General features: G+C 41.1%; 1 protein-coding gene across 4 annotated transcripts in view; it reads left to right on the top strand.

Moving 5' to 3' along the window:
- The first annotated feature begins 9,925 nt into the window (after nt 1-9,925).
- Dab (DAB adaptor protein) overlaps nt 9,926-24,106 on the top strand; it is a 30,202-nt gene continuing 16,021 nt past the window's right edge. For 3 of the 4 annotated variants that reach the window (XM_067789995.1, XM_067789992.1, XM_067789991.1), the window contains exon 1: nt 20,913-22,869. In XM_067789995.1, the coding sequence (XP_067646096.1) occupies nt 22,734-22,869 (136 nt within the window). In that variant the 5' untranslated portion in view covers nt 20,913-22,733. Of the gene's footprint in view, nt 10,853-20,912; nt 22,870-24,106 lie in introns of those variants that run through there. The other variant, XM_067789994.1, reaches the window with a different exon arrangement.

The raw sequence follows: 24,106 nt of genomic DNA, 5'->3' as shown, positions 1-24,106 counted from the left end.
TTGAGGTCTAGTGACCTTTCAATAGCGGATACCAGTGAGTGCAAGGCCGTGTCAGTTGACCTGCCCTTAGTATAGGCATGCTGTGCTTGCGAAAGAAGCGACGGCTCAATCCTCCTCCTGATGTGGTCCTCTAGAAGTATTTCAAGCGCTTTAAGCAGAAAAGAAGATAAGCTTATAGGCCCATAATCATTTGGTTTAGAGTGGGAGGGTTTCCCTGCCTTGGGGATAAAGACCACGTTGACTTCCCTCCACGATACTGGTACGTAATTGAACCTAAGACAACCTATAAACATCCCTTTAATCCAGGGCCTTATAAGTTCGGCAGTATACTATAGCTGACCCGGAAAAATTCCATCCGGCCCCGGCGATTTATAGGGCTTGAAGGTCTGTAAAGCCCAATCTATCCTTTTATCACCTGTGATTCCGCTTATCAGCTGATCATTAGATGACCCTCCGCTGACAATACTTGAAGACACGCCCGTTCTTGCTGGGAAGTGCGTATCCATTAGCAAGTTTATGGTTTCAGCGCTGGAGTCCGTCCAGTGCCCATCCGACTTTTGGACGTAACTTAGCTGAGTTGGAGATTTCGATAGCACCTTCCTTAACCGGGAGGCCGCGGATGCGGATTCAATACTGCCGCAGAAATCCCTCCAGGAGGATCGCTTCCCATTCCGGATTGCTTTTTTATATATATTTATCTTCGCTTTATAAGCAGCCCATGAGGATTCATGTCCATCATGCTTTGCTTTATTGAAGGCCGCCCTACATGATTTTCTAAGTTTATCAAGATCAGACGACCACCATGGTGGTTTGTGAGTTTCCAAAACCTTTTTAGCCGGGCAAGCCCTATCTAAAGCATTCCTGCAATTTTGACTGAAATTATTTACAAACACGTCCAGCTCCTCCTCGCTTTCTGGGACTCGTACCTCCTCAGATAGCTTTTTACCTATAATCTTCTTATAGTAGCCCCAGTCAGTTCTTCTAATATTTTGTATATACTTAGGACTTGCGTGCGCCTGCGATATAGAAAAACCTATATATCTATGGTCAGAAAAGGAGTGCTCCTTTAGAACCCTCCATGAAACGATCAGGTCACTGAAAGAGTCTGTGACCAGTGTTATGTCAAGGACCTCTTTGCGGTTCCTCGTAATGAAAGTGGGATCATTTCCCCTATTACATATACTCAGATTAGTGCCTAACAGATAGTTGAATAGAGACTCACCTCGATCATTTGTATCTCTGCTGCCCCACTGGGCATGAAGAGCATTGGCGTCGCCTCCGAGCAGGATAAAATCGTTTCGTGGACTTGCCGCTCTCACGAACTCCTTGAAATTATCCGGTGGTAATGAGCCTTGGTGATCGTGCGCTAGGTAGAAGGAGGCAAGTTTAAAGCTCCTCCCTAGCACCTCGACGCTGACCGCTGTCAAATCCCCATCGCTATAATTAGGTAGAAGAAAAACATTAAGAGTAGATTTAGCCAATATACATGTGCGAGGCTTACCATTTTCCTGAGCGCTATAAAGCTTATACGCTGGTGTCCGCAGGCCACAGATCCTATTGCCAGTTATCCACGGCTCCAGGACTAGAACGATGTCTACCGCACCTGAAGACAGGTGCAGTAGGAGTGCAGCTGATGCTGCTTTGCAGTGATGCAGGTTTATTTGGAGGACGCGGATCTCTGCTTGTTTGTGCTCTCCTTCGTGAGCGTCGCGTCGGAATCGCCATCCTCCAGAAGCTGATCTTCAGAGTACAACACTCTGAGAGCCAAGCTTCCGCTCGAACCTGACGAAGCATAGCCACCAGATTCTTCGCCCTCGTCTACCTCCATCTCGTCTTCACTGGGGGGGAGTTCAGCCACTTCCGTACGAGATGCAATGTTTACCAAGGCTTCGACATCAGCCTTATAAACCTTAAGGCTTATATTTTTGAAGCCGTAGCTTACCCCGAAATCCTGCCTTTTCAACGCTTCGTCGCTTGCGCTGTCGAGCAGCAGGACTATCTGAATCGTGGCCCGTTCAGTCTTCTCCACGTTAACCACCTTCCAGTTTTGGGTCGATAGACCCGGGTTGTACTCCTGGAACAGTTCCAGGATATCAGCGGGGTCCGTTGGCGTCACTGGAACCCAGGCTCTCGCCCTTGGTCGTGAGGGGATATCACACGCCTCCACTACCTTGAGGCGCGCGCCCGGATACACCTCCCCTATCATCGAAACGGCGGCTTTATAAAGCTTCGTCGACCTGGCGTCGTCACACGCAATTAGTTTAATATTGCCCTGGAACCACCCCGCATCGGTATAAGAAGGCGGCGGACCAGGGTTATCTTTTTTGACCTTAAAGGCCACAGTAGCGAGCGCTGCCTCAATCCACTTCCACTGCTGTTTCGGGATCCTGCCATCTTCGCTGCTCTCGTCCATAACACCAATGATCTGCCGATCCTTGGCTATTTCGGCGAAAGACCGAGTCCAGCCTCCCTGCACCTTGGCCCTTTTCGGCGCCGTAGGGTTGGATTCATTTATAGACCGCTGTCGCTTCGAGGCTTCATCGCTCTCGACCCAGTCCAGCCTGAACTCCGGCAACATTTGCTTCGCCCTGAGCCTTCGCCCAGTCCTCCGCGGAAACTTCCCCCTCCCTTATCGGCGAGGAGGCATTCCTACGCAGGATCCGGGCAGCCCAGCGCTTGTCCTGATGACTGGGCTTTTTGACTCCCTTGACCCTAGAGCCGGCCCCCCACACCCCTGGAACCCCCAGCAGCTAAACCGCCAGAGGATTGACGCTGAGTGGCAGCCGTGCTGGTGGCTACGAGATGGGCGACAGCCGCCCCAAGGGCCTCCCGGTCGGTGGCCCCTCCCCGAGAGGTACCGGCTTTGGAATACCCTGGCTGGATTTTTCCTCAGCCCTTTCCTGCCTAGATTGGCCCTTGGCCCTATAGCCGACCCCTCCCCTCACCCTGAGGCCCCAGCAGTTGACCCACCAGACGCTTGTCGCTCGGTGGAGGGTTTGCTGGTGGGGCCCAAGGGAGGGGCGGTAGTGGCACTGATGGCCTCCCGGTCAGTACCCCTCCATGAGAGGTACTGGCCATCGGACTGCTCGAACCGGATAAACTCTCGGCCCTTTTCTGCCTATCTTCCGCTGCAGCAGCGAACCTCTGAGGAGTTCTCTCAGCTAATTTTAGGCCCGGCTGAGCCGTAGCCTTTGCGGAGCAAGCTCCTAACGATTCTTTTTTGGAGAGTCGCCCTCCTTACCAATTTTTAAAAATTTTTCCTTCATACTTAAAACCCACGAGTAGCGGAGAAGGGGAAAGGTCCACCCGGACAGAGATCCACGATGTCCGGATAAGGCTTAATAGCATCGAAGGTCGCCCGGTATTCGATGCACTCCATTAACGACTGGGCTATTTTTGGGCGCCCAGCCAGGCTGATCCTCGGCACGGGTCATATAACACCTTGATCCAGCCCATAATGGTAACTAAGAACTATGGCAAAATATTAAAGTATTAACAACCTTGCTTAAGCTCACAAATTATAAAAAGAAAAAAAGGAAATTTTTTTTTTAAGAAATGAATCAAATAAAGATTTGATAGGCCTTGTAATAAGCGGTTTCAGTGAAGGGCCTATACCCAGATTACGGCATACGACATAAGTAAATAGGATAAACCATTAATTCCGTAGGGTTTTTGTATATGCATAGAAAATGCAACTTAATATTAAACTAAATAATAATAAACTAAAATAGAATAAAATAAAACATAATTAAGTTAAATTGAACTGAAATAAAGTTAAATTAAATTAAATAAAACCAAGATAAAATAATATAAAATAAAATATTACAAAATTAAATTAAATATACCAAAATAGAATAAATTATAATAAAATAAAATTTAATAAAATAATAAAGATCATAAATAATAATAATAAAAGCAGAATTAAATAAAATAAAAGGAAATACAATACAATAAAATTAACTACGTATACCAAAAATAAAATTTAATAAAATAAAACCAAATAAGTTAGAATGTAACAAAAAAAAAAAAAACCTGACAAAAACAAAAAAAACATTTTTTTTTAAGAAAAAATATTTATTTCTTATAGGTATGTAACAAAAGCTGATGGTAAACTTTAAAACGAAATAATTAGATGTAAGGAAAATATTGCTGATAAGTTATGATGAAATTATTGATGAAAAACAAAAAAATTAATAGTTTTAATAATTGTTTTAGTAATGCTCATGTTTTGTGTGTATTATGAGCGAAAAGAGAATGTCAAAGGAGTTTAGAAGAACCCCGATTTGAAATTAAAATTTGAAAATCCAGAAATTTAATGTTTTCTTAAAAGCCTTTTTTTAAATCATTTTAGAAGTAGGAAGGGTAAACTCTTGCACACAAACTACAATATTTATTTTATTTACTTTCGCTTCATGATACACACACCTACACGCATACAGTAGGGTAGCATGCTTATTACATTTGGTTTTGAAGATGAATTATAAATAAAAATTTGTATTCTAAAATGGGAATGCTGATGTCTCCGCTCATTTAGAAGGCACCTAGGGTATTCAGGTATGGGACCACTGAAAAATTAGGTGCGTCGGAGGCCATGGATTTGAGGGTGGGAATAAGCACTGGGCGTCGCAGTAACACCCGCGGCGCTCCCTATGTATATTTGGCCTTTTTATTTTTATTTTGTTTCAGAGTTTGGTAACCGGTCATTTCCGGTTCGGTTAATTTATTTTGCCTCAGATTTTTTTTAATTTCCTTTTTGAATTTTAAATTTAGAATATTTAACGGTCTGTCCGTGGCATCCGGTTCTGCCGGATGTTGGTTTATTTTGGAACTGTAAGCGTTTTGAATGAGTTCTGCGCTTTATGTCAGTTTTTTTAAAGGCATGATATGACTTTTTTTCTGGTTATGGCGCAGGACAGCAAGGTTGGCAAGAACCCAGCCCAGCCAGCATGACTAACCACAGTGCACCCCCAGATCATGCCGACTGCCTTCCTTGCTGCTCCATTGTAGATGCGCTCCCATAACAAAATAATATTTACCCTCCGAATTCGAACTAATAATATTTACACTAAAACAAGTATTTTTAACCTTTTTCCCATAATTTTTTAACGCATTTCTACAGTTGTAGGTCAAACTAAAGTTTACCGAAATTTTTGGCCCGTTTTTCATTTTAGCTGGCACATTTTTTGTTCTGGCACCTGCTTCAGCTGGCGCGAGGGATTTATCTGTGATTGTTGCCAGCTCAAATTTGAGATAAATCCCTCGTGAAAGCGTAAAAAATGAGAGAGTTTCGTGTCAAGTCATCTTTGTTTAAGACGAACGTAAAACCCACAGTACAGGTTTACAAGTATGATATGTATGAGAAGGAAACAATTCCTTACTCTTTCTAATACACTGCAGTTTGACACTTCGGTCAGTGTCAAACTAGCGTGAAACCCAGTGGAACCTGCGTGGAACATGCGTTTGACACTGAACGAAGTGTCAAAATTACCAGGGTTGCTGTCGTGGAAAGCGACGCAGGGAAACAAGAAAAGGAGCAGAATATCAGATGTGTGTTGCTGTGATGGTAAATTTTTTAGAACGAATTTAGAATGAAAATGTAGTGCATCTATATGGGTCTCACAGAAAATTATACAAAAGTCCTAAATTGGGGTGTCTGAGGACGCGTAGTTATTCCAGCATTAAAAATACAAACACGAGTGCAAAGTTTTTCTACCCGTTCAAAAATTCTCCGCGAAAAACAGTTTGAAACCGAGGTCGACTGCAATAACCCGTCCAAAAATGTGGAAAGAGAAATGAAAAGACGCGTTTTGTCCTGTTATCAGTAGTCCAAAGAGAAAAAGGATAAGAATTATTGGAAGCGAAGTAAAAACGCGTCTATTAATACCTCCCCCGACGGTTTTGGTCGTGTTTTAGCAATCGTTCCCGGTAATAAAGTATCACAATTTGTTAACTAAAATTGTCCAAAACATATGGATTTTAAAGAGAAAAGTAATTAAGAGCTCGTTTGAAAGTAAATAAGGATATTTCTTTGTAATATAACAAAAAAATTTTACGCAGTTTTCGTTAGCAACTACTACACGTTTTTTGGACCTAAGAAGTACAACAGTGCCAAATAGCATCCACAAGAAAACGAACAAGAACAAGCATTTTATCAGGTGAGCATGGCTGTGTATGTGCGTGCTGCTACATATCTTACTTGTAGACCTATACCATGATTCAATTACTAGAGGTTTGTTCTTCAATGACGGCAGAGCTTTGACACTCCCAAATTGAAAAATCTGGACGAGTTGCTTTTACGAAGTAAGGAAACCGGGTAATAATTAAATCCCCTTTAACGAAGGTTGTAGTAGAAAAGTACCTTTAGTAGTTACTACTAAGTAGTATATTAGTAGTGATAATAAATTTGTAAATGCCAATAGGTTTTGGAGGAAAAAATTAATTTTCTACTAAATATTTCGTGAATTGAAGAAAAGCTATGTCGGTTTAGAATTTTATTCAAAAATACAATATATCAAAATTTGTTTCGAAAACTCCCTATATGAGCATAAGTTCAATGCATTTTGACATAAGATGGAGTTAATGAAAAGCATTCTGAGGCGTTCTTCAATCTAATTCTAATAAAGGGCGTTTTTGTGACAAATCATGAAATGGTAAGTTTTTGAAAAATATTTTGAGATAGGACGATATTGAAAAGGCATCCGACATGGTCTAACAAAAAAAAAAATAAAAGAATATGGCTTATTGTCTTAGAACTTCATATTCCGGTCTTGACTATGACAGAAGAATTCAGATTTTATGCGGTCCTGCAACACAAGGAGTATTCACCTTTTTATTCTGAAATTTCGGAAAGCTCCTTTACGTCAAGTATTCATGGAAGTGTTCCGGATAAACCGTTAATTTAGAATACTCGGAACACGTTCCTTTGATACTACCTCACGAGGTCCGAATATACATAATATTCAAAATATAAACCGATTCCCCAAATTCTTAAATGGAGACGAATGTTTCGAACATACGAAATGAATAAGTTAACGTGCTCAATGAGTACATTTCTACAATTATGCAATTTAGTACTTATCGGGTATTTGTAAACTGATTGCTTCCTATTTCTACTACTAAAATTTTTCGAAAAATCGCAAAGAAACAACACAGTTAACGGATGTCAATTCGATTTGGAAGCAAAATGGCTGCAATTGTCAAAAAATTTGTCTGTCGAGCAAACCTCTTGTGATTGAATCATGGACCTATACAATGGTAAAACCATTGACACCATAGTACAGGTTTACAAGTATGATATGTATGAAGTTTGACACTTCGGTCAGTGTCAAACTATTGTGGAACTCAGTGGAACCTGCGTGGAACATGCGTTTGACACTGAACGAAGTGTCAAAATTACCGGGGTTGCTGTTGTGGAAAGCAACGCAGGGAAACAAAAAAAGGAGAGGAATATCAGATATGGGTTGCTGTGATGGTAAATTCTTTTGACCGAGTTTAGTATGAAAGTGTAGTGCACCTATATGGGTCCTACAGAAAATTATACAAAAGTCTTGAATTGGGGTATCTGAGGACGCGTAGTTATTCCAGTATTAAGAATACAAACACGGGTGCTAAGTTTTTCTACCCGTTCAAAAGTTCTCCGCGAAAAACAGTTTGAAACCGAGGTCGCCTGCAATAACCCGTCCAAAAATGTGGAGACAGAAATGAAAAGACGCATTTTGTCCTGTTATCAATAGTCCAAAGGTGAAAAAGTATTCGAATTATTGGAAGCGAGGCAAAAACGCGTCTATTAATACTTCCACCAATGGTTTTGGTCATGTTTTAGCAATCGTCCCCGGTATAAAGTATCGCAACATGTTAATTAAAATTGAAAAAAAAGGAAATTTTTTTTGTATTTTTACAATAAAAATTTTACACAGTTTTCGTTAGCAGCTACTACACTTTTTTTGCACCTAAGAAGTACAACAGTGCCAAATAACATCGACCCAAAAAACGAACAAGAACAAGCATTTTATCAGCTGAGCGAGCATATCCTAGTTGTAGACCTATACTATGCGTAAAACATTTCTCAGAATCAAGAGAATTGTTTGACAGTTCGCGTGATGTTGCCAGATTCATGGGGGTATATTACATCACAATTCACACACATAAGATTATGCATTCACGAGTTCAAAATTGCTTCGTTCTGCACATCTACGTCACACCTGACTTCTTCAGCGAATGATAGAAAGAGAAAAAAACAAGAGCTAAAGGAAAATGACGTAAAAATTGCCTCCAAAATAATGCTTACATGCGCAATACGCCACCATCTATAATTCCATCATGATATTGGATTATACGCACAAATCACCTACCCAGATTGCTCATTCACGAGTTCAAAATTGTTTCTTTCTGCGCATCAAAATCACAGTTGATTGCTTGAGCGAGTGAAAGAAAGAGAGAAAAAACAAGAGCTAAAAGGAAATGACGTATGAATTGCACATAAAAAACAGCTGATCTTTTGTTTACATGCGCAATGCGCAAGCTTCTATGTGTGATTTGTGCATTATACCATATCTGCATTATATCATATCTGGCCATTCACAATAATGTGACAATCGTAACCAAATTACATACACAGATGTCACTAAAATCATTCTTGCGACTCATTTCTTCCTCGTTCGATTTCTCGTTAGGTGGCTATGAAGCTATTTGTACAGCATGCGCGTTGAACAGATGGCGCTGCAATTAGTTGGCAAGTGGACCGGATTTATTATTTATTGATTAAACAGACACATATTTAAAAGCAAAAACGCGGAAAGAGTAAACAATTTGAAAAAAATGTAAGGAAAATAAATTGTTTACGGTCAAAATTGTCTAAATGTTAATAATTCTATCAGTATCTTAAATTTTTGTGTACGTTTCTTCTTCTTATTTCCAACAAAACAGATGTTTTATATTAGTGCTGCCAGCTCTCATAAAGTTGATCCAGATCGTTCCAATGAGATTTCATCGTGAGCCAGAGCTCGATAACTCAATGGAACGCTCCTAATAGCTGTGTTTTTTTTTTTTTTTAGATATATATACATTTATTACGCTTAAACTTTATATGGACTGCTAAGCGTGAAACTTTATCTACTCTTCTGAAATTGCTACGCAGAAAATTAGTACTCATAAATTTCAATACGCATTATACTCAGATGCAACTGAAATATATGTCTATGTTTCACCTATACATATTGCCTCTACAAAGGGTGTATGTTCACTATTCAACGCAACAGATTCAGCTATAGGTTATACATAGACATACAACAGCGGTTTGTGTCTTCGCTTTTCTGTACATGTTTTGAAGCTAGTTGCCTCTAGATGGGTCTCCTAAGTATTATCTAAGTAAGGATAAGCGATTTTTTTACGCGCAAACGTAGACGTGTAAAATTATATAATTAGAAAAAAAATTCACTACAATGAGTTTTATTATCTCTTCACAATAAAATTAGTTGCTATAATACCGACACCGAAAATAAATCGGAACAAGGTATATAACGATTTTACACAACTGTGAACTAACTGATACAGCTTTGGCCACACCAGTCATTCACAATTCCTTAATTTCAATCAGTCATTATCCTTATATATCCTTTTTCGTCATTGAGTTTTCAATGAAGCTACATATTCGGTCATACATTTTGTGACAATGATAGGCGTTGGACGTTGAGAAAAAAATACATTAGTATTGAAAAAACACCACATAAACCTGATATCTAGTGAAATTTATTAGAAAATAGCATATACATCAATAAATATATCACATTTCCTGTGTAATTATGTTTACGAAATAAAGGTCAAACGGTAGTTTTGCAATATATAGCTATCGTTTTTGAAAATATTCTTATCAAGAATGCTGAAGGATGTAAATTCTATAGCGTTTTAATACGCGTGCCCAATACAAAGTGTATATTCCCAAGTTCTTTGTGCTAAATAATAAAATATAGAAATAAAAAACTCAATCATTGTGAAAAAATGCACGTCGCATACTTTGCATCGAACCTATAATTGCCTCATTACAACCACCGTCGCGTAGTTTAGTGAAAAATCGATAAACGTTGCTGTATTCGAAATGCCAAATGCCGGTGATGGGAACATACCGTCAGCCAGTCGGCTAAAAAAAAATTATTGCATTCTTCGTCACTATATCGACCGAGCATGTGACGCAACAACAACAACATCATAAAAAGTAAACAAGAGAGCAATACACACAAGGAAGCGTGTAATAAAAACAAAAACACCCCAGATACGAAGTGAAATGTTTGGAAATGTAAACAAAACGAATGAAAATGTTGGCAAATAAAATTATGAACGAAAAGAGGCGATAGTAAAATGGGTGGTTGCGCTTCTACACGTTGCTATACGCTCGTTGTATTTATTTTCGTATGAAATATTTTGTCACAACTCAAAACACAAAGTCAAGTGAAAGAACTGAAGAGGCGTTAACCGGATGAGAAGAAGAAACGAAAATATGTGAAGTACATAAAAAAAATTGGCTTGCAAATATTACAGTTTCGAATTTAAAAAATAGTATTTACCACGAACAATCTAATTTAAACTCGATATTAAATTTTCAAATACATATACACTAAATTTGTATTTCGCTGTGATATCATTATTTAAAGATTTTCCCTCCAAACACCAAAGATGAAATTATTTTATTTTAATAAATACATATATACATATAAATACTAGGCAAATAATTTCTTTCAATGATTAATGAAAATAATAACTAAAAAATAAAGTATCAGTATAAAAAACTACGCAACGAGAGGAAACTAGAAGCACGACAACATGCAAACGCTTCGCAAGAAAACTAGTCCTTGTAAATGTAAGTTTGTTTGTAAAGATACTCATAGTCAAAATTAAATATGTACTTAAAAATAGTTACTGTCTTTGGACACACTTTCCTTAAGATTATCTGAAATTAAAGCTGCAACTATCTTAAAAGTACCTACTAAATTTCGATTATGAATGTTTCTTATATATTTAGATAAAATACAAAAATACCTATTGGCAGTAGTAAATTTTCTATACGAATTCGTACATCGTTGTTGCCAAATATAACAGAACTCTATATTAGTTAACAAGTAATGCAAGTTCAACACGAAAGAGGGGATTGGAAGACCTAGAAGGTTTAACGTGGTCGCATCAAATCGTTCCCACATGCACCTTAATAAAACTCCCCTAAATATAATATCCCACATTACACAATTAGTTGATCCACGCGTTCAAATATTTCCCATCCCTAGGAACTAGATTACTAGGGCCGGTATCGTCTCTTCCCTGATCGAGATACTCGTTTCTTAAAATTGCTTATTTGGTATCGTGTTATACGTGAACGTATAATCAGTATCGTAATTTGGTATTACGACTTGAGTGAGCGTACTCAAAAATTCGTTAATGTCGTTTCAAAGAAAATCTACAGTTTTAAAATTTTGTATTATTATTTATAATTCGCCAAACTTGGCCAGACCCCTAGCCATCCAGTAGGAGAAAAAATTCAAATTAACGCAGCGAAGTTTCCATCACCTCCACAGATGTTAAGACTACTGAGGCCTGTGAAACCAGGAAGCTAAATAGAATCACACCGTCCGATATCCCTCCGGTAGCCAACAGCTACTACACTTAAAACCACCCTGCTCTTTCATCTAAACGCAAATCTGCGGCTTGCTTGCCATCAACATGGCTTCCAAAAATTAAAATTCCCACCACCGGGATGGATGCCATTAACACGCAAATAAATTATTCTCTGAACTAAAAACTCTATCACAGAATAGTACTGTCCCTGTACACCTTTTGCAATCCTGAAGTATGGAAATAGTCGATGATGGTATTTTACTGGAGCTTTGCAAATACGATTACCAAGGGTAGCCAAATAACCATCTTTCTTCTAACAAACCCACTACTTAATTTTTCTCCTTTATATAACAGCGAAACTGCGACTAGGCAATCAACATGGCTCCTGCATAGTTCATAGCACCGGGCTAAATGCAAAAATTTAATGCCTAGGTCCCTAACCCCAAGACGGCCTTGGTGTTACTCTATCTTTCAAAAGCATTCGACGTGGCCCAGGTTCACTACCAGCAAGACTCAATTCGGATGCTAGACGGTGAAGACATCAAGAATTGAATAAATAAGAGGTTCCGTGCCATGTGTCTAGTCTCCATTAATGCTTAATTTTTGCATACATTAGCTGTTTTTTTTTACATCTACGTTTACGCTTAAACTTTATATGGACTACCAAGCGTTAAACTTTATCTACTCTTCTGAAATTGCTGCGCATAAAATTAGTTACTCAGATGTAACTGAAATATGTATCTATGTTTCACCTCAACACTATTTCTATGTATCACTTCTAAAAATGGTGTGTATCCACTACTCATCGCACCCGATTCAGCTATATGTTATACATTATGGCCACCAGAGGTTTGCGTCTCCGATTTTAGGTACACCTTGTTCTGTAGCTAGTTATTTAACGACTGCCGCTAGATGGGTCTCCTAAGCATTATCTAAGAGAGGATAAGTGTTTTTTTTTTACCCGCAAACGTAAACGTATACGCGTGTAAAAAAAAAACACGGCTAATGTTAATCACCAAGCATGATGAAATGAATATTCAGGTGTAGAAGTAGGTCGAAGGCAGTTCAAAAGGTTTGCTGCGAGAAACCCTCGGTTCTGCAACCGGTACGAGGAGGAAGAAGCGTCGAATGGCAGAATGAAGAGGCAACGTTCGGCGGAAGGCGATAAGCCTGCTTTCAAGAGGCAGAAAGGACCCAGTCCTAGAGCCGCGAGGCAGGGCAGTCGCATAGACAAGACAAGTAGGCCCAAAGCTTAAGACAGATGGGCTCCAATAGCGAAGTAGCAACTACCTCGAAAGCTGCGAGTCAGAGGGAAGTTCCAATTAAGGAAGTAGGAGATAAGCCAAAGGGAGATAACGCTAAGACTCCGGCTTTCTCGGAGGCGCTAAAGGGAGTTAACGATAAGACTCCGGCTTTCTCGGAGGTGCCAAAGGGAGATAACACTAAGACTCCTGCTTTTCCCGAGAAGATGAGTGATGTGGCAAAGCAGTCACTGACTGTGGCGCTGGTTGATCGTAGCAGTCCTTTCGGACAAATGACTACTGAAAGGTGGAGATCTGTGGAAAGGGAGCTTATTAGCTTAATGCTTAAGATGATGCGGGAACAACCAAGTAAGCCCCTTGCAACCTTTGATTCGGGGGGATGGTATAACGGTGTGAAGATGATAGCGTGCGACAACATCGCGAGCTTGCAGTGGCTGGAGGAAGTGGTTCCAAACCTCCAAAGGCAAGGCACGAACGCGCGGTTTGAGGTGGTGGATAAAGCGCAAATCCCCACGGTACCAAAAGTTAAGGTATGGATACCATGCGTGATGAAGTCGGAGGATACACTGCGACTTCTGCAGAATCAGAATCCGAACATACCGACACAGGATTGGAAGGTACTTACTGTATCTCGGCCTACCGAGGATGGTCAGTTCTACATCTTCCAAATAAACAAGCAGGCGGAGGATATTTTGTACACGCAGTTTGGTAAAATGTCATTTGGCACTGGCAAAATTTACATGCGACTCAGGAAAAGAAGTCCCGAGGATAAAAACCCTAACACACTAGAGGTGGGCGAAGTCGAAAAGGACCTCAAAAGCCTAAGGGAAAAAATACAGGTGGAGGTCCCCGACGTCACCACGAACGTGCTAGAAGAGGACCAACCGCTAAATGGTGCTGTGACTCGCACAGAGGAACACCCTGCACAACAGTCACGAGAGGCTGAAGGGGGCCTCGAATACTGTATACCAAAAGGGCAAGGGGAGGACGACGACGTCAAGACGAAGGTGCTGGAGGGGGAAAAACAGCCCAATGGTGCTGCGAGTCCTACAGATAAACCTCCAACACAGTAAAGTGGCGTCGAGAGAAGTCCTCCTAACCCTTGAGGAGGGTTCGTTTGACGTGGCGCAGATCCAGGAGCCGTGGCTCTCATCGGGAGGAAAGGTTTCTGGACTTAGCGCGCGCGGGTTTGGCGTTTACTACGCGCAAACGGAAGGACGGGTGCGAGCTGTAGTAATGGTAAGGAAACAGCTGCATTCATATATGCTGCCTAATTACACCACTGAGGATCTCGTAGCGGTGGCCGTTGAGCAAAAGAATAAGCAGGCATTTATCCTGGCGTCCTGCTACATGGCCCATGCTGCGGAGGTCCCACCGATGGAGTGCAAAAGGCTAGTACAGGAGGAAGGGCGCAAAGGGCGGTTGGTCATAGGCGCAGATGCAAATGCGCACCACAATGCGTGGGGAAGAGCAGATACGAGCGAGAGAGGCGAATCTCTGCTTTGTTACATCCTGCAAACCAATTTGCAGATAGCCAACAGGGGAAATGTCCCTACATACATTGGTCCAACATCCAGCAATGTTCTGGATATTACATTGAGCTCCGAGCGTGATATATCAAGGTATGATTGGATGGTTCTTGATAGACCATCCTTCTCCGACCATGCGTATATCAGCTTCAACATCCCCCTAAAGAGGGTAGAGAAGGGAGGAACCTTTAGAAACCCTAGGTCAACGAACTGGACTAAATTCCAGAAACATGTAGAAACAAAACTGGGACAACCCAAAGAGGTTGCTAATGTGGAGGAACTGGAAGAGTCGAATGAATTCCTAACAAGGACGCTTATGACAAAGCTTGCCCTCTAAGAAAATTCAGAGGAAAAGCAAAGCCGCCATGGTGGAGCAATGAGCTGAGTCTTCTAAGAAGACAGGTTAAAGAAATGTTTAAGCTCGCAAAGACCGCGGAAAGCGAAGCGTGTCGGGACGAGTACAGGGATCTACTGAGGATCTACAAGCGTGAAATTACCAGGGCGAAGAGAAACTCATGGAAAAGTTTCTGTACGGACATAGAATGCTCCAGCGAAACAGCACGGTTGAAAAAAGTCCTAGCAAAGGGAAACATAGTCCAGGGACTAATAAAGAATGAGAACGAGGAATGGTCACGTAATAGTGAGGAATCCCTTGAGGTGCTTCTCGATACACATTTCCCATCGGGAGACGGTTTAGAGGAGCCAGCAGACCTCACTCACACTCCGATCACGGAGCTAGTAGTGCCGGGCTTGGTGACCGATACCAAGATCGAGTGGGCAGTGAAGACGTTTTCTAAGTTTAAATCGCCGGGCCCAGATGGTATATTCCCGGCCATGCTACAAGTCTCAAGTAGGGCGGTCGTGGAATGGCTTAAAATAATATTCGATGGATGCATACGACTGAATCATGTACCGCACTCTTGGAGAATTGCTCGTGTAGCTTTTCTACCAAAGGCGGGGAAGATCGGTCATATGTATTCCAAAGACTATAGACCCATTAGCTTAACATCATTTCTGCTCAAAACCTTTGAGAGGCTGATAGATGTGTACATAAAGTCCTACGTGGATGAAAAGCTGCTCTCCACAACACAGCATGCGTACACCAAAGGCAAGTCGCTAGACACCGCATTGCATAGGGTGGTAATAAGCATAGAGAAATCCCTGGAATATAAGGAGTATGCTCTAGGAGTCTTCTTGGACATTGCCGGGGCTTTCAATAATGTTGCAAAATGGGCGATTATGGATGGTCTTAATTACATTAAAGTACATCCTGCCTTAATCAGATGGATCGGCTGCATGTTAAATTGCAGAAAGATTACATCACAATGGGGATTGTACGAGGCCACGAAATCAGTGGACAGGGGCACGCCGCAGGGAGGGGTGCTATCACCTCTGCTGTGGACGCTGGTCATCAACCAACTGCTCAGGCAATTCGATGAGGGACCCGTAAAACTTACGGCTTACGCAGATGACGTTGCAATTGTCATAAGTGGAAAGTGCCTTCCAACGATTAGTTCTTTGATGGATCGGGCGCTTCGCGATATTCATACCTGGGCATCTAATGTCGGGTTGAAAGTCAATGCGGAGAAGACGGATATGGTCTTGTTTACAAAGAGGTACAAGGTCCCAAATTGGACCAGGCCTAAGTTAGGAGGGGTGACCTTACAGGAGAAACCTTGCACAAAATATTTAGGAATCATCCTAGACAGTAAGCTGTCATGGAAGCTCAACGTGGAGGAGAGGGTCAAGAAGGCCTCAGCGGCACTCTACGCATGTAAAAGAATGCTGGGGTGTACGTGGGGCCTATCGCCCTCTCTTTCTCATTGGGTTTTTACAGCGATTGTAAGCCCTATTCTATACTATGGAGTTCTTGTTTGGTGGAAAGCCACACAAAAAACAACGTACCTCAAAAAATTAGAGGGGGTATGCAGACTATCGATGCTTAGCATTACGGGAGCCCTGAAAACAACCCCGACGGCTGCACTGTATGCCGTTTTGCACATCCCACCTGTAGACCTGGTAGCAAAGAACAAAGCGTTAACGACCGCAACCAGGCTCGGTGCTTCGGGGCAGCTTGAGCGCCGACCATATGGCTATAGTAGTATAGCGTCATCAATCACAAGACGAACAGACTACATGATTCCCTATCTGCGCTTCGAGGGAGATCTTAAGGCCACAATAGAGGTGGACGGTTGGCGCAAGAGTGCGCAAATGGCGGACGAGGCGATACATGTGTACACCGATGGTTCCAAAGTAGTGGAAGGAGTATGGTCTGCGGTATACTGCGCTGATCCGGAAACAAGCAGATCCTACAGGCTGCCGGATTACTGTAGCGTTTTCCAAGCGGAAATATTAGCCGTAACCATAGCAGTAGAAACCCTGGAAGAAAATAGCTTAAGCTGCAACCGTGTTAACTTTTATATTGACAGTCAAGCAGCAATTAAGGCAATAATCTCGCATAGCACAGCATCTAAATGCGTGTTAGAGTGTAAGCAGTCTCTGGAGAGAATCGGGACAGGGAGAAGCATACATCTATATTGGGTCCCAGGGCATATGGGAATAGATGGGAATGAAAAAGCGGATGAACTAGCTAAAAAGGGCGCATCCCTTGAAGCTTGCTCCGTAGATGTCCCAATTAGATTGGGCGAGATTAAGCGAAGGCGAGAGGTGCACATAATCGACCAAGGAGTGATACAGCTGTCAGATATAGAAGCAGCAAGTGGCTTAAGTGCAGTGGGAGCATATCTCCAAAGCACTTCATACTGCCGCCGAGGAAAAAATTGGTTACCGGCGGCCACGAAAAAACAACTGGTATGATGAAGAACGCCGCGTTGCAACCGAAAGAAAAGACGCTGCCTACAGGGCTACGTTAAAAGCGAGCGCGACAAGAGGAGTGTGTGAACGCTATCGTGAGTTGAAAAGGGAAGCGAGACGCATTTTCAGGAAGAAAAAAGCTGAAGCAGAAAGGCGTGAGTGCGAGGAGCTTGAGCTGCTAGCCACCAGGAATAACGCCCGAAAATTCTATAAAAAAATACGGCGACAGATGGAAGGTTTCAAGACCGGGGCAAACTCCTGTAGGAATGAAAACGGCGACCTTGTAACTGATGTCCAGAGAGTGCTTAGATTATGGAGGGAACACTTCTCTGCTCTCCTAAATGGAGGCAGCAATTCACCGCGCAGAGATGAAGAACCCGATCCCGCAATCGATGATGATGGAATATATGTCCTCCCGCCCGATTATGACGAAGTTAGAATAGCAATAACCAGATTGAAAAACAACAAGGCCGTGGGCGCTGATGGATTGCCTGCGGAGCTATTCAAGTTCGGCGGCGAGGAGTTGGTAAGGCGCATGCAGCAGCTTCTTAGCAAAATATGGGCGGACGAAAGCATGCCCGACGGTTGGAATCTAAGTGTTCTTTGCCCAGTCCACAAGAAGGGGGATACTGCAAAATGCACCAACTATCGTGGAATCAGCCTTCTTAATATCGCATATAAGGTCCTTTCAAGTGTATTGTGCGAAAGATTGAAGCCCACCGTGAACCGGCTGATTGGACCTTATCAGTGCGGCTTCAGACCTGGTAAATCTACCATCGACCAGATTTTCACAATGCGCCAAATCTTGGAAAAAACCCGTGAAAAGAGAATCGACACACATCACCTCTTCGTCGACTTTAAAGCCGCCTTCGACAGCACGAAAAGGAGCTGCCTATATGCCGCTATGTCTGAATTTGGTTTCCCCGCAAAACTTATACGGCTGTGCAAAATGACGTTGAGCAACACCATCAGCTCAGTCAGAATTGGGAAGGACCTATCCGAGCCGTTCGAAACTAAACGAGGTTTCAGACAGGGTGACCCCCTATCGTGCGATTTCTTTAATTTGATGCTGGAGAAAATTATACTAGCTGCAGAACTTAACCGCACTGGAACAATATACTATAAAAGCGTGCAATTACTGGCATATGCTGATGACATTGATATCATCGGTCTAAACACACGCGCTAAAGATGTGTTTGATGGTGAATGAGGACAAAACGAAGTACCTGCTGTCATCGAGCAAAGAGTCAGCGCATATGCGCCTTGGCAACCACGCTACTGTTGGCAGCCATAATTTCGAAATAGTAAAAGACTTCGTTTATTTGGGAACCAGCATCAACACTAGCAACAACATCAGCACTGAAATCGAGCGAAGAATCAATCTTGCCAATAAATGCTACTTTGGACTAGGTAGGCAATTGAAAAGTAAAGTCCTCTCTCGGCGAACGAAAATCATACTCTACAAGTCACTTATCGTACCCGTCCTGCTATATGGGGCAGAAGCATGGACCATGACAACAGCAGATGAAGCGGCTTTGGGAGTGTTCGAGAGAAAAGTTCTTCGAAAGATTTATGGACCTCTACGCGTTGGCGATGGCGAGTACCGAAGAAGATTTAATGATGAGCTGTACGAGCTATACGCAGACATCAACATAGTCCAGCGAATTAAAACGCAGCGGCTGCGCTGGCTAGGCCATGTTATGCGAATGAAAGATGATGCTCCGGCCAAGAAAGTGTTTCTATCGGAACCCGCCTATGGAAGCAAAGGTAGAGGGCGGCCCCCACTCCGTTGGAAGGACCAGGTGGAAAACGATTTAAACTCCCTTGGTGTGACCAATTGGCGCCGGTTGGCGGACTCAATCACCCCTCAAACCCTCTGATGGCCATAGGGTATAACATATAGCTATAGCTGTAGTCATTGGTGCCGTTTGTCGTATCGCTGTTGTCGTATCCCTAACGTAATCAGCTGTTTATCGTTACGACGGTAAACCAAAACCCAATTGATTGGCTACGATGCGGTTACGACCTTAGCGGCACCAATAATCGATTGCGTTGATTCTTATAAGGTTGGTCGAATCAGCTGTTATAAGGTTACCGATACGGTTACCGATAAAGCACCTCTTCAGCTTTAAGCCGGAGTCATTGGTGCCGTATGTCGTATCGCTGTATCCGTATCCCTAACGTAATCAGCTGTTTGTCGTTACGACGGTAAACCAAAACCCAATTGGTTGGCTACGATACGGTTACGACCTTAGCGGAACCAATAATCGATTGCATTGATTCTCATAAGGTTGGTCCAATCAGCTGTTAAGCTGGAGACATTGGTGCTTTATCGGTAACCGTATCGGTAACCTTTTAACAGCTGATTCGACCAACCTTATGAGAATCAACGCAATCGATTATTGGTGCCGCTAAGGTCGTAACCGCATCGTAGCCAATCAATTGGGTTTTGGTTTACCGTCGTAACGATAAAGAGCTGATTACGTTAGGGATACGGATACAGCGATACGACATACGGCACCAATGACTCCGGCTTAAAGCTGGAGTCATTGGTGCTTTATCGGTAACCGTATCGGCAACCTTATAACAGCTGATTCGACCAACCTTATGAGAATCAATGCAATCGATTATTGGTGCCGCTAAGGTCGTAACCGTATCGTAGCCAACCAATTGGGTTTTGGTTTACCGTCGTAACGATAAACAGCTGATTACGTTAGGGATACGGATACAGCGATACGACATACGGCACCAATGACTCCAGCTTAAATCAGTTGCGATGGATTGTGGACAAACATAGAATACATAGAATTAGTGTAGAGGGTGAAACAAAGACACATATTTCAGTTACATCTGAATTTTATGCGCAGCAATTTCAGAGGTGTGTTTAAAATTTGTCGCTTAGCAGTCCATATAAAGTTTAAGCGTATAGACGTTTACGTGTAAAAAAAAACGGCTACCCTGCAAAAATTGTTGGATTACGTGTTCCATTTTCTTCATGTTGGAGTACTCTAACAATATTCCTTTGCAATGCGTTTGCGGACCACCATCAGTCGATCATTGCTCGTTTTTTAACGACCGTGATCACGACACGATGACGATCGAATAGAGTTGCCAAAGGTAAAATATTGCATACAAATAACTGATAATAAAATTTTACTATGGCAACTCTGATAAAATGCAACGCGCCCTGGTTTTATGTATACATACTATAGTATAGAGAAATATTAGTTTCTTTATTCACGCAAATGCTAAATAACATAAGAATATTCGTAGTAAAAAATATACAAGTTGTATTGCCTCTCTTCATTTACTTTCATTTTAAATTAAATTCACTCCGATAATTCTTTCCGACACAATTCCTTTGGCAAGTACTCTCACGTATGTACTCTATGGAATACTCACAAACAAAGCGAGAGTGGGATCACCTACTCCTCTCCTCCTAGGACATCGCAATGTTAATTGGAGAACATATTTTGTATGAATACAGATTAGTTTTGCAACACTCCTATACTCCCAAAGGAGTATACCTTATATTATTTATGGAGTACTCGCGTTTTTAGAAGGGTATTATTTCATCATGATCACCAAGTGTGCGATTATTGTGAATCCATAATTCAATTCACAATGTATGCGATTCAAATCTCACATGCTGATATTGTGAATAGCACTTTATGTTGAAATACAGTCCTACAAAAAGTATCTGCCCTGCCGCACACACATACAAAAATGTATCTGACAGTTGCACGAACAACAAAATCGTTGACAAAATAGAGTTCTGGTAGATGCAGTTGTTTTTTGTTGGATGCAATTGGCGTAGCTAAACGAGTGAATTTATTTGCAATTTTAATGACAAATTCAGCGCAAATGGACTTTTAAAAAGACAAAAAACAAGTTAAGCTTTAAATAAATTTAAAGTTGGAAATGAACATCGCAAATTGAAGGCGAAAAATGTGAGCAAGTGAAAGTATGAAAAAAGGATCATGATCAGACTTCCAGTAACTTTTTGAATGTTTTTGATATTCACCAAGATGCCATGAACCAAGTACAGATGGATTGAGAAAAAAATTGAAAATTATATAAAAAAGCGATATATCATTAATTTGTTGCCCAATAAAAACAATTGAATTGGCTAAAGAACGGAGCAAAAAAAAAAAAAAAACTGCGCATGAAAAATCAATAAAGGCAAAGGAGACAGTCACAGCCGGGCACGAAAGCAAACCTAAACGAAAGCGTGGCTAGTATTGCAGATAAAGTGAGGGCAAAGAAGCTCAAAAATGAATTCAATATAGCTTGTAGAAAGCGGAGTAGTAAACGCAAACTACGTGCCAGTAAATGGCAAACGCGAAAAGCAACCAATAAAATTTATATATTTTTAACATTTTAGCCATATGAATATATTTGCATGTATGTGATATACCCACCATAATAGCTTGATTATCTTAATCATTGTATAAACATAAACAAATAGATATATTTTAGTGAACAACAACAGCTTGGTTGCGCTAACTTGCCGCTGTTGCGTTTGGCTGTCATGCTCTACCATGTCAACCTAACAATATACATTGGGCCATATATAGCTGTACTCGAAAAACTACAACTTTATGCACAATCCAGCAAAAATCTACTGGGTGGAAGGCAATTCTCAATTGATCAACAATCAGATGAATAAAGCAGAGCAAGTTTTTTTTTTTATAGATAAATACGATGATAGCCGAGCAAGTTTTCCTGATTTGGGCTACCTATGTATAAATAAGTATAAGAAATAAAGATCCAATGAAGACCCTCCAGTGCAGCGTTGTCACATTATTTACTCTATACATGTATGTATGTACGCCCTACTACACACACAATATATAATTGATTGAATGAATGAAAAGTGAGCGTACAGCATAGTGGGTGAGTGCCGGCAGTGTGGCGCTACTTGAATGTGCTTATGATAATGATGCTGATGAATCGATCATTGCTACATACATATATGTATACGCCCAAATGGGTGCCGTCGTCATTGCGCGTTCACATGTATTTAATTCAATTAAACATTTATAATCATTAAAAAAAGAGTTATAAATCGTCAAATAAAAGCTACACGTCTAAATAATTGCTAAATAAATAGCATAAACACAGGAGTGGCTCGCATGAGAATAAAATAATAAAAATATCGAAAGTAAAAAACAAAAAACGTTCCGCCCAAAATCGCTGCATGATGAATCTCACTTTAAAGCCCGTGTCAATTAAACATTGATTGTAGGGTGCCAAACATACAAGCATACACGAGAGGTGCCAAAGGTCGCATAGATCTATTGGTTCTTCACCCAAATGATGTTAAGCATTTCGCCTCATTGCATGCCAGCATCGCCCAAATGTCAAGCCAAGATTATATTGGATTTAATTGAGTAAACGAGACTGCACGTGCGACATTGGGCAATCACTAGAATTGTATTTAAATAAAATTAAGCAAACTCAAATCATTCTACATACTAGCTGTTGCTAGTATTGTGTAGCGCTTCACATTGTCATCAGCTCGACTATGGTTAAATCATTGGTTTCGAAATTATCGGCGGCATCATCAAATTTATCACTCGCCTCAACGCTCTCGTCGGTAGGCGTTGGTAGCGGCGGTGGCGGAGGGAGCAGTAGTATACAGGAAACGAATTACGCAAAACGTTAGCATTGCTTTAGCTTATTTTTAATATTATTTAGCATTTTTTATGTATGTATATACGTGTATGAGATACAAATATAGCTTATCTGATATTTGATAGTTAAACATGTATCTGAGATAACAAGCAGTGACTGCAATGGAATGCTGTTTTATGTAAAATTTTTCCTTTTATTGATATTTTATTTCCTTTTATTTTTTTATTTCAGTAATATTTAATTTTATTAAGCCTAGGCTATCTAGCTGATATTTTAAACCTTTGATTACGGCACCTAAAGGCAGACTAACGTAATAAGATGGCTGCATTGATTTCGTTTTCCAAATACTTACAGTGTTAACTTAAAAATATCTTAACTTATGTACTTAGATTTTACTGAAGGATAAGCTTCGGGCTCAGCAGAAACAACACCGTTAGGCGCTTTATATAAGTGAAAGAGCTTAAATACAAATATGGAGTTCAAATTCAATTTAATCGTTGTTTTACAAAATTGATTTTCAAATATGAAAGTTATGTTTTATCTGAATGTAGAGGGATGCACTGAGCTCAAGGGTTAGAGATCTCAAGTTTGCCACATGGTGATATTTGGGTGGTTTTGCAATTTATCGATACGTGGTTTTGCAAATGTTTTCTGTATTAACGACAAAGACACATCTTAATAAGCTCTTTCCGTCTAACTCTGCCTCCCCTCTCTTATATTTTTTTGCTTAATCTTTTATTCCCTCTTCCCTCCGTCTTTTTCGATTCATCTATCTCTATTTCGTCTCACTCTTTCTCAGTCTCCTTCTACCCTCTTTTCTCTTCTCTCAAGTTCTTCTCATTCTCCTTCATCTCTTATTGCCAGTCCCAGAGGGTGGCCCTAATCCCAGTCCCAGTCCGTTTTTGGTCTAGTTCCCGGAAAAAAGGATCGTAAATACTAATACAGGCAAATTAATACACCAAATTTCAGGCAAATCGAATAGGACGTACATAGGTACATATATAGGTATGTGGGTATTATTAATTCATGTCTTTATTTCGGCTTCGCATGCGTATTTATCAGTTTCGCCAGGTTGATGCTACTAAATTGAATATTACAATGGAAATTACTTTAAAGCTCTCAGCAATAGCTTTTTTTTGATATCCATATACACACACATTGTACAGGTATCCGGGTCGACGTTTTGGCCTATATCTCAAGACCCTTGTCACTCAGCGATATAAAAATTACTCTGTACTAAAGCACACATCAACAGCTTTCATT

This window comes from Eurosta solidaginis, chromosome 5 (assembly GCF_040869045.1).
Source record: "Eurosta solidaginis isolate ZX-2024a chromosome 5, ASM4086904v1, whole genome shotgun sequence".
In the NCBI taxonomy this organism is placed as follows: domain Eukaryota; kingdom Metazoa; phylum Arthropoda; class Insecta; order Diptera; family Tephritidae; genus Eurosta; species Eurosta solidaginis.
This window is presented reverse-complemented; position numbering and strand designations above follow the sequence as displayed.